The sequence below is a fragment of the Notolepis coatsorum genome, assembly GCF_963971535.1.
Source record: "Notolepis coatsorum genome assembly, chromosome: 18".
NCBI classification, from domain to species: domain Eukaryota; kingdom Metazoa; phylum Chordata; class Actinopteri; order Aulopiformes; family Paralepididae; genus Notolepis; species Notolepis coatsorum.
Window position 1 is genome coordinate 18,966,906 of NC_140182.1, and position 13,687 is coordinate 18,980,592.

Here is a 13,687-nt window from a genome sequence, read left to right on the forward strand (position 1 = left end):
TCCAGCCGTCTGGTATCCCTGGCCGTGGTATTACCACCCCAACAGACAGCGGCGTAGAGGAGCACACTTGACACCACTGCCTGATAAAACATAAACAACATTTCCCCACACACATTAAAAGACCTGAGCCTCCTAAGGAAGAACAGCCTGCTCTGTCCTTTCTTGTAAAGCGCTTCCGCGTTAGCAGCCCAGGCCAGCTTATCGTCTAGGTGCACGCCTAAATATTTGTATGACTGCACCGTCGCAATGTTGTTTCCCCGTATGCTGACTGGTTGCAGAGGTGGTTTCGACCTGCGAAAATCCAGTACCATCTCCTTGGTCTTTTTTGCGTTCAGGAGAAGGCCGTTCCGTTCGCTCCAGTCGCTGAAGGCTCCCACCTGGTCCCTGTACTCTCCCTCCTGTCCCTTCCTCACACACGCCACAATCGCTGTGTCGTCCGAGTATTTTTGGACGTGGCAAGACTCAGAGTTGTAGTTGAAGTCTGCCGTGTAGAGGGTGAACAGGAACGGAGCGAGAACAGTCCCCTGTGGAGCCCCAGTGCTGCTGACCACTGTCTCCGAGACACAGTTGCCCATTCTGACAAACTGTGGTCGGTCTGTCAGGTAATCTGTGATCCAGGAAGTGAAGGAGGGATCCACCCCCATCTTCCTGAGCTTGTCTTTAAGTATGGGAGGTTGAATAGTATTAAAAGCGCTCGAAAAATCTAAAAACATAATCCTCACATAACTCCCCGGCTCATCCAGGTAGGAGTAGGCCCGATGGAGCATGTAGAGGACCGCGTCGTCCACCCCGATGCTCTCCCGATACCCAAACTGCAGGGGGTCAAGGGCGTGTTCAGTCTGTGGCCTCAGATAGTGTAGAAGCAGCCTCTCCAGTGTCTTCATGATGTGTGACGTGAGGGCCACCGGTCTGTAGTCGTTGAGCTCGGCCGGGCGCCCAGCTTTGGGTACCGGCACAAGACATGATGTTTTCCACAGGACCGGCACCCTCATGTCCCGCAGGCTCATATTGAAGAGCTTCTGGAGAGGCTCAGCCAGTTGGTTTGCACAGAGCTTCAGCAGCCTCGAACACACACCATCCGGGCCAGCCGCCTTTCCTGGACGCAGTTTCCTAAGTTCCGCCCTCACCTCATCTACTGTGAGGGACAAGGGGGGGGGGGGGGGGCTGGGTGACACAGGGGGGGGGGGGGGGGGGGGGGGGCAGGTGACAGGGGGTGGGGCCAGGGAGCGGAACTGCAGAGTTGTGGTTGCAGCAGTGAGGAGGAGATGGTGCAGGGGGAGGAGCTGCAGCTGGAGAGGTGGGAGGGGGTGTTGGTATGGCCTGGTCAACAGGGGCAGAGCGAGCCCTGGCTGCCGTGTGTCAAACCGGTTGTAGAATTGGTTAAACTCGTTGGCCTTGTCCACATCACCCTCTGCCTGGCAGTTTACCTGCTTATAGCCGGTGATGGTTTTCATTCCCCTCCACACCTCTCTGGTGCTGTTGTGCTGCAGCTTCCTCTCCACCTTCCTCTTATAGTCCTCCTTGGCCTGCTTCAGACTCCTCTTTAATTCCCGTTGCACCTGCTTGCGCCTCTCTATGTCATCCTTCCTGAATGCCGCCTTTTTCTCATTAACAAGCCTCTTAAGGTCAGCGGTGATCCAGGGCTTGTTGTTTGAAAAACAGCGCACAGTCCTTGCTGGTACAATCATGTCCCTGCAGAAGGTCAGGTAACTGGTGATACAGTCAGCCTTCCTGTCATAGCTGGTGTGGGAAATAAAGCAGCAGGTGACACACCTCCCTGACGCAAAGCAGAGGTCTGGACATGTGACCCAGATTTAAGTGTATAAAGTGGTGGTCAGCCCTTATTCTGCTACTCTAAAACAGTCACGATGAAGGGGCTGATCGTGCTGCTGCCGTTGTTTGTGGCCGTTTTCGGCAAGGAGACTTTTGAGGGGTAGGTGTGCCTGTCGATGCCACTCATTGTTGGATTTATATGCCACTGCTGTGTGTGTGTGTGTGTGTGTGTGTGTGTGTGTGTGTGTGTGTGTGTGTGTGTGTGTGTGTGTGTGTGTGTGTGTGCGTGTGCGTGTGCGTGTGCGTGTGCGTGTGTGTGTGTGTGTGTGTGTGTGTGTACCTCTGGTTCGAACTGAGAAGACCACAGTTGCTCTTCTGATTAAGTATCAATCTTTAATGATCATCAGTAACTTCAAGTGACAGCTGCTATTATTGTTTAATGCTTAATGAAGTATAAGCAGACCTACTTTTACTGCTAACTTCCCTCTTGCAGTCATTCATTGTGTAAAACCTTGTGGTTGTGATGTCATCACTCAGGCATCAGGTGCTTCGCATCACTGTGAAGGATGAGGTCCAGCTCTCTCTTGTCAAGGACTTGGAGGAGATGGAACAGCTCCAGGTGGGCCATGATCAAGATCGTGTTAAAAACAACAGCATTGAGAGATTAACAATTTGAGGTCAATATTTGTGTCTTCTTTCTCAGCTGGACTTCTGGAGGGATGCCACTGACGTCGCCACCCCTGTGGACATCAGAGTGCCCTTCCACAGTCTGCAGTCTGTCAAAGTCTACCTGGAGACCCAACACATCCAGTACTCCATCATGATCGAGGATCTGCAGGTAAAAGATGAGAATCAGTCATGGAGGAAGGACATGGAAGGGTCTGGATTCTAAGGTCAAGGTTCAGGGGATTTAAGTACAGCAGCAATTCATTTATAATCTCCAAAAGGGTCAAGAAAAACAACCGTATTTCTAGATTGACACCCATGTATCTTTGAAGTTATACATCAGAGTTTCGGTGGGTTTTATGGTCCTTAGGGTCATGGAACTTCAAACAACCAATTTCCGACAGCAGTGATTTACTTTAGATGGTATTGAAATGATTCAACTGCTTCCTGATTGATTAAGATGTGGATATTACTACTGACAGCATTGTTATGTTCCTTCAGGTTGTCTTGGATGAAGAGCAGAAACAGATGCAGTTTGCTATTCGTGCTGCTCAGCCCAGAAACACAGACGGCTACGACTATGCCAACTACCACAACATCAATGACGTGAGTACTCACATGCACATTCATCATGGCACTAGAACACTGCTATTTTCCATAAGCAGCATGGAGAGAAATGCCATTTAACGTATACAGTATATCTCTTACAATCAATAGGGTTAGGGTCAGTAGGGTTGGGCTATTAAACATTGTGATATTTGTCATGCCTGTAGATCTACAGCTTCCAGGACATGCTGGTGGCTGAGAACCCCAACCTGGTCAGCAAGGTTGTGATTGGACAGAGCTACGAGGGTCGCCCCCTTAACGTGCTCAAGGTATAAAGCGTAATACAATGGATACATTTCATCAACACACATATTGCAGGGAGCTTGATATACTGGAGATGATCTTTTCCCCCATAAATCTCCACTCTTTCATTCTTCTTCAACTTTCTGTTTCCTAGTTCAGCACTGGTGGCTCCAACCGCCCCGCCATCTGGATGGACACTGGAATCCACTCCAGAGAGTGGGTCACTCAGGCCTCAGGAACCTGGTTTGCCAAGAAGGTGCTCAGATAACATTCACATACTGTATCTCCATCAAATCCTTCAGTCTTCTCTGGCAGAGAGGCGTAATGATCATTGGTATTTGTTCAACTATAAGGCCATTATCAGAAAGCTACCACCTTGCAACAATGCTAGATTCAAATTTTAGACCCTATCTAAACCCATGCACTCAAATGACTGACTTATGCTTAAGGTCCCTCGTGCACAGTCTGGACTTGGAAAGTCAGCCTTTTGTTAAATATCTTCAGCATGAGCATCATTCTCTGCTGACCTATGGTCAGTTTAGGGCCATGATACTAACAGTCCTGCACATTTAGCATAAAACGCCTGTCGATTGCATGCCCAAAGTAAATTGAAAGCTATTCTTGAACCATTTATAGCACATACATGAGTCTGACCTCTTTTGAAAGGAAATATTCAGAATTTTCACTCTGAGTACTACTGTAATAGAGCACTACTGTAATCATTTTCTTTTTTACTTAGGTCTGAATTATTTAGCAAATATATGCCTCTTACAGGTTCCAGCTGAGTGTTATTGTGTTGGTCCAGAGTTGATAACAATACCACAGAAACTTGTGTTTTACACATGTTTTTCTAATGGTATGTATAAGTATGTTTATCCAAAATGGCCATTGGCACCAATGAAGTAATGCGCGCAGCAGATGTCAAACTATTCTGGACCTTTATGCAGAGCGAAAACCATTATATATCCTGGGAAACATCCCTCAAGTCAGGTATCGTCGTTTCCAGAATTTCATTGGCTACAAAAATTACACTGGTAACTTTTTCTAAACTGACGCTCGTTGGCTGTTTGGTCTTATAACCCGAAATTGGAAGCACGTAATAGGTCAGGTAGGGTGTCAACCATCTTAGCTTTCAACCAATGTATTGGTTCAGAGACAGCCAGACGCTGTCAAACGAGGGCAAATGTGCTGCGCCGTGCGATGGCCCGCCCTCTGGCCTTTCTGTGCCATTCACGTAGATCTACGTTTCTGTGGCCCGACCGTTGAGTGCCGGAAACGTAGATCTACGTTTCGGTTTCGTTATTTCTTTTATTCGCTATTGCCATTCATAACCCATCGAGGCACCTTGTGCATGCTGTCCTAAATGTGTCTGAGATCACAGACGGCCAATACCGCCACCTAACACCTTGCAGCCGCTATTGCACTCCATTTGCACTCCAACGATGTGGTTTGTTTTCTCGGCCGAACTGCGGCGTGGGGGCGGGTTCTAAACACTCCGGCAAGACAAGCGGTCACCACGGTTGCCTCGACGAGTTCATCCACCCACCCGTTCATGTGCAATGCTGGATAACGTCGGACAAATGATCGCGATGAATATTTGGAATGGCGATCAGATAATTGGATTATTCTTAGACAAGGTAACTAAGGACTATATATTACCAATCTTGCGTTGATCCGATAATTTTTTTCCCGCGATTGCAGCCTGTGTGTGTGTGTGTGTGTGTGCGTGCCGTTGGCTGCGATAGACGCACGGAGGGCCGGTTTTCCCCCGTCCCATTTCGTGCATGCACAAGGAAACATAATACCGATAATCTAGCGTTGATTTCAGGATGATTCGATAATCATGCGAAAAATGGCAAAGTGATAAGTAGTTTTCACTAAAGGGCTGTTTGACGGAGTTCCCTGGGATTACACAGGATCACTCTACAACTATACTCACATTCACCACGGTATAAAACGGAAAAGTATAGATGAAAAAATTATCAGTTTTTTGCATGTTGACCGGAAGAAACCCACTGACAATCGACGGCGTTATTAGATCCATAGCTATAATATAAAATATAGGTTTAGCTCTACAAACAAGGTGAGCGCTTACATGGGGTTAATGGGTGGCAAGGCCTATGCACTTCCCGGAAGGGGCGTGGCACCCAATGTGTTAAGAGGTTCCTCCCTGGTACATCTTGTAATTGTTTTAATTTATTTGATTTTATCTCTGTTTTTATTGTGTTCTCATCTATGCCTAACTTCATTGATGTGTAATTGTTTTACTTTTTACAACCTTTATATTCATCTGTTTGAATTATTTATCTTGAAGGACATTTAATCTTGACACAGTTGCAAATGAAGGCAACCTCAGTTGTTTTCGAGTGGAAATAAATGTTTGAAAAGTCTTTATCCCCCGTTGTCTTTTATAATCATGACTCTGACCACTAATCGGATACAATGAACACTCAGATTGTAACTGACTATGGACGTGACCCTGTCCTCACCGCCATCCTGGACAAGATGGACATCTTCCTGGAGATTGTGACCAACCCCGATGGTTACTACTTCACCCACACTTCTGTGAGTCTCTCACAGCAGAGAAATAACTGCTACATAATACAAATATTATTTTCAATAATAGCCCCTTTGTAAATTGATGCACGGTATACTACAACTGATAAGAGGGCCTGAGTCTCACATGCAACAGCAGCTAACTGAACTGAAATGAACAAGCCATGATGAGTCCCTCTGATATGATCCTAACAGAACCGGATGTGGCGTAAGACCAGGAAGCCCAACCTTGGCTCTTCTTGTGTTGGAGTTGATCCCAACAGGAACTGGGACGTTGGTTTCGGAGGTACATCTTTTCATTGTGTCTGGAGTGCCACACAGTCAAAATACTGTATTAAATAGGACTGACCCTAAGTTTGAAGTCATTCAAACCTCCTAATCTACCCCACAATGCAAAGCGCCTACCACATCCTCTTTTGATTAGCTTGCACTACCAAAACGAGCTAGTGTCAGCTACTGAACTGCTATAGCTAACACTAACTACTGTTAATTTAATACTTTTTAATTAACACTAGTGTAAACTACTAACAAGTCGGTCACAGTCAACCAGCACCTGCTAACGGGTCTGATCCTTTAGCTCAGCTGGTTAGTGCAGCGCTTGTTACATTGGTGGCAGTGGTGGGATCTTACTGCCCTGAGAATCTGTGTCCAGGTTCACGTAGCAATGGGGGTGGGATCTCAGTGCCTTTACCCTGGGAAAGTGCAAGTGTAACGGAGGTACCGCGAGTCTATCCACAGTCACGATGGACTTCAAGTGTTGTGAAGTGACTGTAGACGTTAGCGGTACTGCAAGTTAAACTCACTCCCCCTTAAAAGGCATCCAGACACATTACCAAGAAGTGAATTCACCTCTTGGTATAGTGGTCTGCGATGTCGCCCGCAGCGCGGGAGACCGGGGGTTCAACTCCCACTCGGGGCAATCCCTTAACAGGGGTCAAATCTGAAACACAATGCAGAGCAATACGAGACCGGTTACACAGGCATGGACGAAAGAACGTGCAAGGACGCACTTCTCGGGGGGAGGACGACTGTAACTACTAATGAGTCGGTCGCAGTCAACCAGCACCTCCTAACGGGTCTGACCCTTTAGTTCAGCTGGTTAGTGTGGCCGCCTGTGGATCCTATGGTCCCAGGTTCAAATCCACTCGGTTACACTAGCATGTGTTAGCTGTAACATTTGGTAGCTGACATATACAAGCAGCTGTAATGTTTGGTAGCAAATGTTAGTCCTAATGCTATAGCTAACAGCAAAAGAGGATGTTAGCCACTTTGCATTGTGGGGTAGATTAGGGGGAATTAATGACATCAAACATGGGGGCAGGCATTTAATACTGTCCCCTGTTGCCATGCACTTAAGAGTGTAGGTCATCTTCAAAATATTGTTGTTGTGCTGTCTGTCTCTTTTGCTCGTCGTGTCTAGCCCCCGGTTCCAGTGGAAACCCCTGCGGTCCGACTTACCGTGGGCCAAGCGCTCACTCTGAGCCTGAGGTCAAGTCCATCATGGACTTTGTGAAGTCACATGGCAACATCAAGTCCTTCAACTCCATCCATTCCTTCTCCCAGATGCTCCTGTACCCTTATGGCTACACCAGAACCCCTGTCAAGGACCAGAAAGAGCTGGTGTGTAACACATGATCCAAAACTTATAACATGACTAGAGATTTTCAATCTATCCTTTAATACAAAATAAGATATAGTAGACAATCTGGGAAACATTTAAAATGATGGCTACATAATTTCCATAATGAGGTTGTAATGAGGCTGAAACTAAATATTTTAGAGATGATAAATTATGAGTTGTAATTAATTATAATGCAATCAACTACAATCAAGGTCAGGTGAAGGATATATTTCTCGCTGGTGACAGAAACAGCTTACAACTCTATTTATTGTCTATTTACACTGTAATTATGAAAAAGGAAGCTGTAATCTAGACCATTGCCACCATTTGTTGGGTTGCAATGATAGTGGCCTAATTAAGGTTAATTTAATTTCAAATTTGAAGTTATTATTATTATTATTACAATTATTATTATTATTATTATTATTATTATTATTATTATTATTATTATTATTATTATTATTATTATTATTATTATTATTATTATTATTATTATTATTATTATTATTATTATTATTATTATTATATTACTCTGCCCACAGCATGAGCTGGCTTTCAAGGCCATCAGTGACCTTGCTTCCCTGTACGGCACCCGCTATAGATATGGCAGCATCATCAACACCATCTGTAAGTTACAGCATCAGCTCTTTACAGCCCTTTGGCCCTATATCATATTGGTAACATGTGCTATATTATAATAATACTAAATACATTGCAATACATTTAAACATTTTTCCTAGTCCTCTCTGTCCGTGGGATGAAGTACAACGACTGAAAATTACTTTTAATTTTAGACCCAGCTAGCGGAACTACCATCGACTGGACCTACGACCAGGGCATCAAGTACTCCTACACCTTTGAGCTGAGGGACACCGGCCGCTATGGCTTCATCCTGCCGGCTAATCAGATCCTGCCCACCGCCAAGGAGACTTGGCTGGCTATGATGGCCATCATGGACCACACCAGCAAGAACCTTTACTAAACACTGCTCCTATTACATCTTATTACATTATACTGTCTGTCTGGAACTCCCTGTGAAATGCCATTATAATCAAATGTCCAAACTATTAATATCATGTTCCTCTAGACACCATAAACAGACCAATAAATTACAACAGTTCTACCTACTGTTGCCTTATGTTTTATTATTATACATTTATTATTATTTATTCAAATGATTATTTATTATTATTAATATTATTATTATTATGTTCTTTTACAAATTATTATTACAAATCAAATATATTATTATTATTATTATTATTATTATTATTATTATTATTATTATTATTATTATTATTATTATTATTATTATTATTATTATTATTATTATTATTATTATTATTATTATTATTATTATTATTATTATTATTATAATACGATAAGATATTCCTTTATTGATCCCCTTGGGGACATTCAGGACAATAATAATAATAATAATAATAATAATAATAATTATTATTATTATTATTATTATTATTATTATTATATTATTATTATTATTATTATTATTATTATTATTATTATTATTATTATTATTATTATTATTATTATTATTATTATTATTATTATTATTATTATTATTATTATTATTATTATTATTATTATTATTATTATTATTATTACTATTATTATTAATAATAATAATAATAATAATAATAATAATAATAATAATAATAATAATAATAATAATAATAATAATAATAATAATAATAATAATAATAATAATAATAATAATAATAATAATAATAATAATAATAATAATAATAATAATAATAATAATAATAATAATAATAATAATAATAATAATAATAATAATAATAATAATAATAATAATAATAATAATAATAATAATAATAATAATAATAATAATAAACTATTTGTATAGCACCTTTCATACAAGAATTGCAGCAGTGATGTAGACACAAAATAGACATGGGCATAAAATGAGTAGAGAATTTATATGAAAATGTGTAATATAGCTTCCTGTCATTAAAATCTATAAAAGACTATTAGCAGGTTTTTGACAAAATAAAAGCAATGCATGGATGGATGGTCAACCCTGATGGTTACCACTATACTCACAACAGCCTATGTCTCTTCCACAACGCTTTTCTTTCAAACATTCTTTTTAGACCAAAGGGCTGGGATCTATGACGTAGTACTGTAGCAGAGAATACAATTATGTGCTTCACATAAAATCGCATGTGGCGTCAGACCAGGAAGATCAGCTCTGGCTCCTCCTGCTATGGAGTAGATGCCAACAGGAACTGGGATGCTAGTTTTGGAGTTGAATTGCAGACACAGTATTCCATTGAAAGGTTTAACCCTTTGAGGTACTTTGAGAACTGAATATTCTAATGATGAAGTCTCAATGGCCCCTCCATGGATCTAGAATGTCAAAATTAGAACGTTAAGGAACCAACACATAACCACATCTGCCACATTTCAGGCTTTACTAGATTCATATTACATATAACGGGCTCTTATTTACATTTTACATTTACATTTAGTCATTTAGCTGACGCTTTTATCCAAAGCGACTTACAAGTTCTGTACGACAAGACAGCAAGAAGGGTGTACAACTCTATCAGCTGAGTAACAATGTTCATCAAGTGTTGCGTGTTACAGTGTAGGTTAGTTTATTAGGACAAGTGCATGACAGTAAGGTTAGTCAGGTTTTTTTTTTTTTTTTTTTTTTTAATCATTTCAGATAGTGGTTGAAGAAGTGAGTCTTTAGTCGACGGCGAAAGATTGGACGGGATTCGGCTGTCCTATTTGGAAGGGGACGTTTCAAAAGTATAGAACTTTTAACTTTGTTTTTCCATAATTATAAACTTAAAGTGGCAATCCATAAGATTTACATTTATGTTTATTTTGGCGACATCTATTGGTTATAAGTGGTCAATACTTTTGCAGTTTTGCACTGTATTATTTAACTCATTTGGTGCCAGCTATTAGTCGGGGCTCGCTGTAGCTAGGCCGCGCTTTAAACGATAGGAGTGCGTCACCTTGTTTGTAGAGCTATAACTATATTCTATATTATAGCTATGGATACAATACTATGGCCCATTTGACATCACCTATCTATCGTTCAATAATGTGAAAAATAATAAATTTTTCCATCCATACGTTCCCGTGTTATACCGTGGTGAATATAAGTATGTGTTAAGTGAGTTATAGCCCTATACGTCAATTCCACTATAGACGTTGCTGTTTCTTGCCTGTACACGCTATTATTCCGAAATCAAATCTATATCATAGGTATTATGTTCCATCATGAATGCATGAAAGGGGGGGGGGGGGGGGGGGGCGTTTCCGATTATTTGATTGTCAGTAACAGCATTTGTATTGAACACTAAAAACGCTTATCAGCCCGATCGGTATAAAAGCATTGCTAAAATTGACGTCAGATCGTTCTTACCTGTGATCGTGAGTATTCCAAAAATAATATTCCAATTGTTTGATCGCCATCTGGTACATCCAATGTCCATTTGGTCCACGGCATAATCCACCACAACATATGGATCGGGGTTATTTGACACGCTTCAATGGAACCGGGAGAACCGCTCCCGTCGCCCGACAAGGAAAAATGAAACCGGAAACGTTTGGCCATTACACAGGCCAAGATACAAGGTTACAAAGGGTGCTAGATAGGGCGGCTGATTGGCGCAGTGGGCAAGGCGCTCGCCACTAACGCAGGAGACGCTGGGTTCGAGCCCAGCTCTCGGCGTTGCTACCGGCTGGCCGGTCGTTCATACTAACACAATTGGCAAGTGTTAGAGGGTGGGAAAAGCCGGTGGGTGGAGATTTGACGTTGTGGACAGCGACTCCTACAGGTCGGTTTGGTGACGCCGGTGCGACGGAAGCAGGAAGTAGCGGGGGCAGCGTGAGCCTCCCACGCGTTACTCCTCGCCACTGAGAGTTCGAGCTGCTGCGGTGAAAAGATGCGACAGGCTGCCTCCTTGTGTACCGGAGGGGACACGTGATGCAAGGCTTCTGTCCTCACTACAACCGACCTGTGGGAGGCATAGTCTAGCAACGTCAAGACAGGGGAGGGAAGAATTGGATAATACGAAATTGGGATGGGAGAAAAATTGAAAATGGGAGAAAAAGTGGATAAAAAAAAAAAACTGTGCTCGATACCGCCGTCTAGCTGGATGCGGCCGGTATTGCACTTTGGCAAACTCAGACTCATTCCCTATGGTAACACAGAGGTCCCTGGATGAATAATGAATACAAATATTGAATAAAGGAATAAACGACCAAAACCAGAGAAATCTCGGGTCTGGTGCCCAACGCATGGCTAGTTAACCCAGGATATCTCGGGTCTGGCGCCGAATGTGTTAATGAATGAATAAATGAAAATGTTTATTTAAAATGGACACCTGCAGCTACATTGGACCAGCCACAGTGGACAGACCAGATGCGTTGTTTTGCATGTTTATAGCACAAGTGCTACTGTAGTTTTCAACACTAGTCCATTGAGGCTTTTCTAAAAGATATAATAAAATTAACAGTAAAATACAGAACAAATCTAGGGGAAATCAGAACAAATATTTTCCAGAGCAAGAGTCCATGATCAAAACAACAAAACCAGTCCGTGTCTACATAAATTATGTGAGCACTGCTGCTTTGATTTCAGCCATACCTTGAGTCCTCTGCTGAAGACGTTGGCAACTTGGCATTGGACTCCAGTTTTAAGCCAGTAGGCGAGTTCCATAAGTTTGCCCCATTAACAACTTGCTTTCCATCTTGATAATGCATGCTCAACTACTGAGTTCATCTTCTATTCATTCCAAAGAAACGGCTGTTGCTGCTGGAAATTATGTAAAACATTTCCTGTGTGCCTACCAGCCACAAGCGTTTAGAACAGGAATGTCCTGCCAGAACAGCCAAGAACAGCACATTTAAAAACATTCCTGAACTGGTAATAGGTAGAATCACTATTGTGTGTTATATTAGTTTATGATAGAGAGTGGCAAAATAGACATTTATTTATATGAAAATGTTCTAGAGTATTACTTTAGAATACTTGTGTTTTCTGTATTGTTGCTGCTGGTTCAAGTGGTGACCCCTGCTATGAGTTGTATAGACCTACAGTCAGGGCCGCCTCAGGGGGTGTGCGAGCAGTGCGGTCGCACAGGGCCTCGCGGGAAGGGGGGCCTCGCACAAAAAAAAAATAAAAAAAAATAAAATAAAATATTTTTTTTTTTTTTTTTTTTTTTATTATTATTATTATTTATATTTTTTTTTGCGGGGCCCCCCTTCCCGCGAGGCCCTTTTTCATCACAGACCTAAAATCTAGTTTTGCTTATATGTTTATATATTTCACATTAGACACGTTCCTGGCTCTGAGGCTCTGCAGGCAGCAGAATTGGTTTCAATGAGGGGAGGGGTTACAGGTAAGGTAGCGTCTGTTGAGTTCATTGTGTGTGTCTGTGTGCGTGCCGGGGGGGGGGGGGGGCGTGAACGATTCGACTCACGCTCACGGCAATGAATCGGCTCTTATGAACGAGTCGCTCATGACCGACCCATCACTAGCGTCTGACTATTTCGCGCGTGCAGCATTGGAGGTTATGCCAGCCAAGATGAAGAGGACATCGTTCGGCAGATGGACTGAAGATGAAAGTTGTTGCATGTTAGACAGTTCAGTCAGGCTAGCCATCCCGGCTAAAGACAGGGACAGCTAGTTAGCTTTAGCTACGTTATAATATTAAGTGTGGTTCAGTCGGGATATAGCCATGATGATGTCGGCTAGTAGCTAGCTTAGCTAAAGGCTAACTAGCGTTAGCTAACCTAGAGACAGCGCGTGCAGCATTGTTATGCCAAGATGAAGAGGATGGTCGTTCGGCAGATGAACTTCGTCAACTCCACACGGTTGTCTCCATCCTCTTGGACGTTTGGTGAGTTTTTAATGCACTCTATTCTATTCCCGCCGTGGATATCTCTCTCTCTCTCTCTCTCTGGAGCCAAACTGGCCGACTAGCTGTTGTAGTACTAGTAGCTAACGGTGTGTGGCCTGGTGTCAGCACCTGTATTGCTTTTCTCACGTTGTACAGTTTTTCAGTGGTAGCCGCATAGCTTGCTTCTGCGTTAGCTAATGGTTAGCGATAGCCGGGTTGAGCTAACTGTTAGCCAGTTAGCTGTTTAACTACGATGTTAGCTGCCGGCTGCGCTCGGCTGGGAACGTTAGTTTGATGCTATCAGTTAGCCTAGAGT

General features: G+C 42.5%; 1 protein-coding gene across 1 annotated transcript; it reads left to right on the forward strand.

Annotated features, from left to right (window-relative positions):
* Positions 1–1,868: 1,868 nt before the first annotated feature.
* On the forward strand, positions 1,869–8,447 carry LOC311244675 (carboxypeptidase A1-like; the record flags this gene model as incomplete). The annotated part of the gene is made up of 11 exons (XM_084334308.1): positions 1,869–1,933; positions 2,311–2,392; positions 2,477–2,611; positions 2,941–3,045; positions 3,213–3,314; positions 3,443–3,544; positions 5,743–5,853; positions 6,040–6,130; positions 7,265–7,464; positions 8,008–8,092; positions 8,260–8,447. The coding sequence occupies 11 exons, from the start codon at positions 1,869–1,871 to the stop codon at positions 8,445–8,447; spliced, it is 1,266 nt and encodes a 421-aa protein (XP_084190434.1).
* Positions 8,448–13,687: the final 5,240 nt, after the last annotated feature.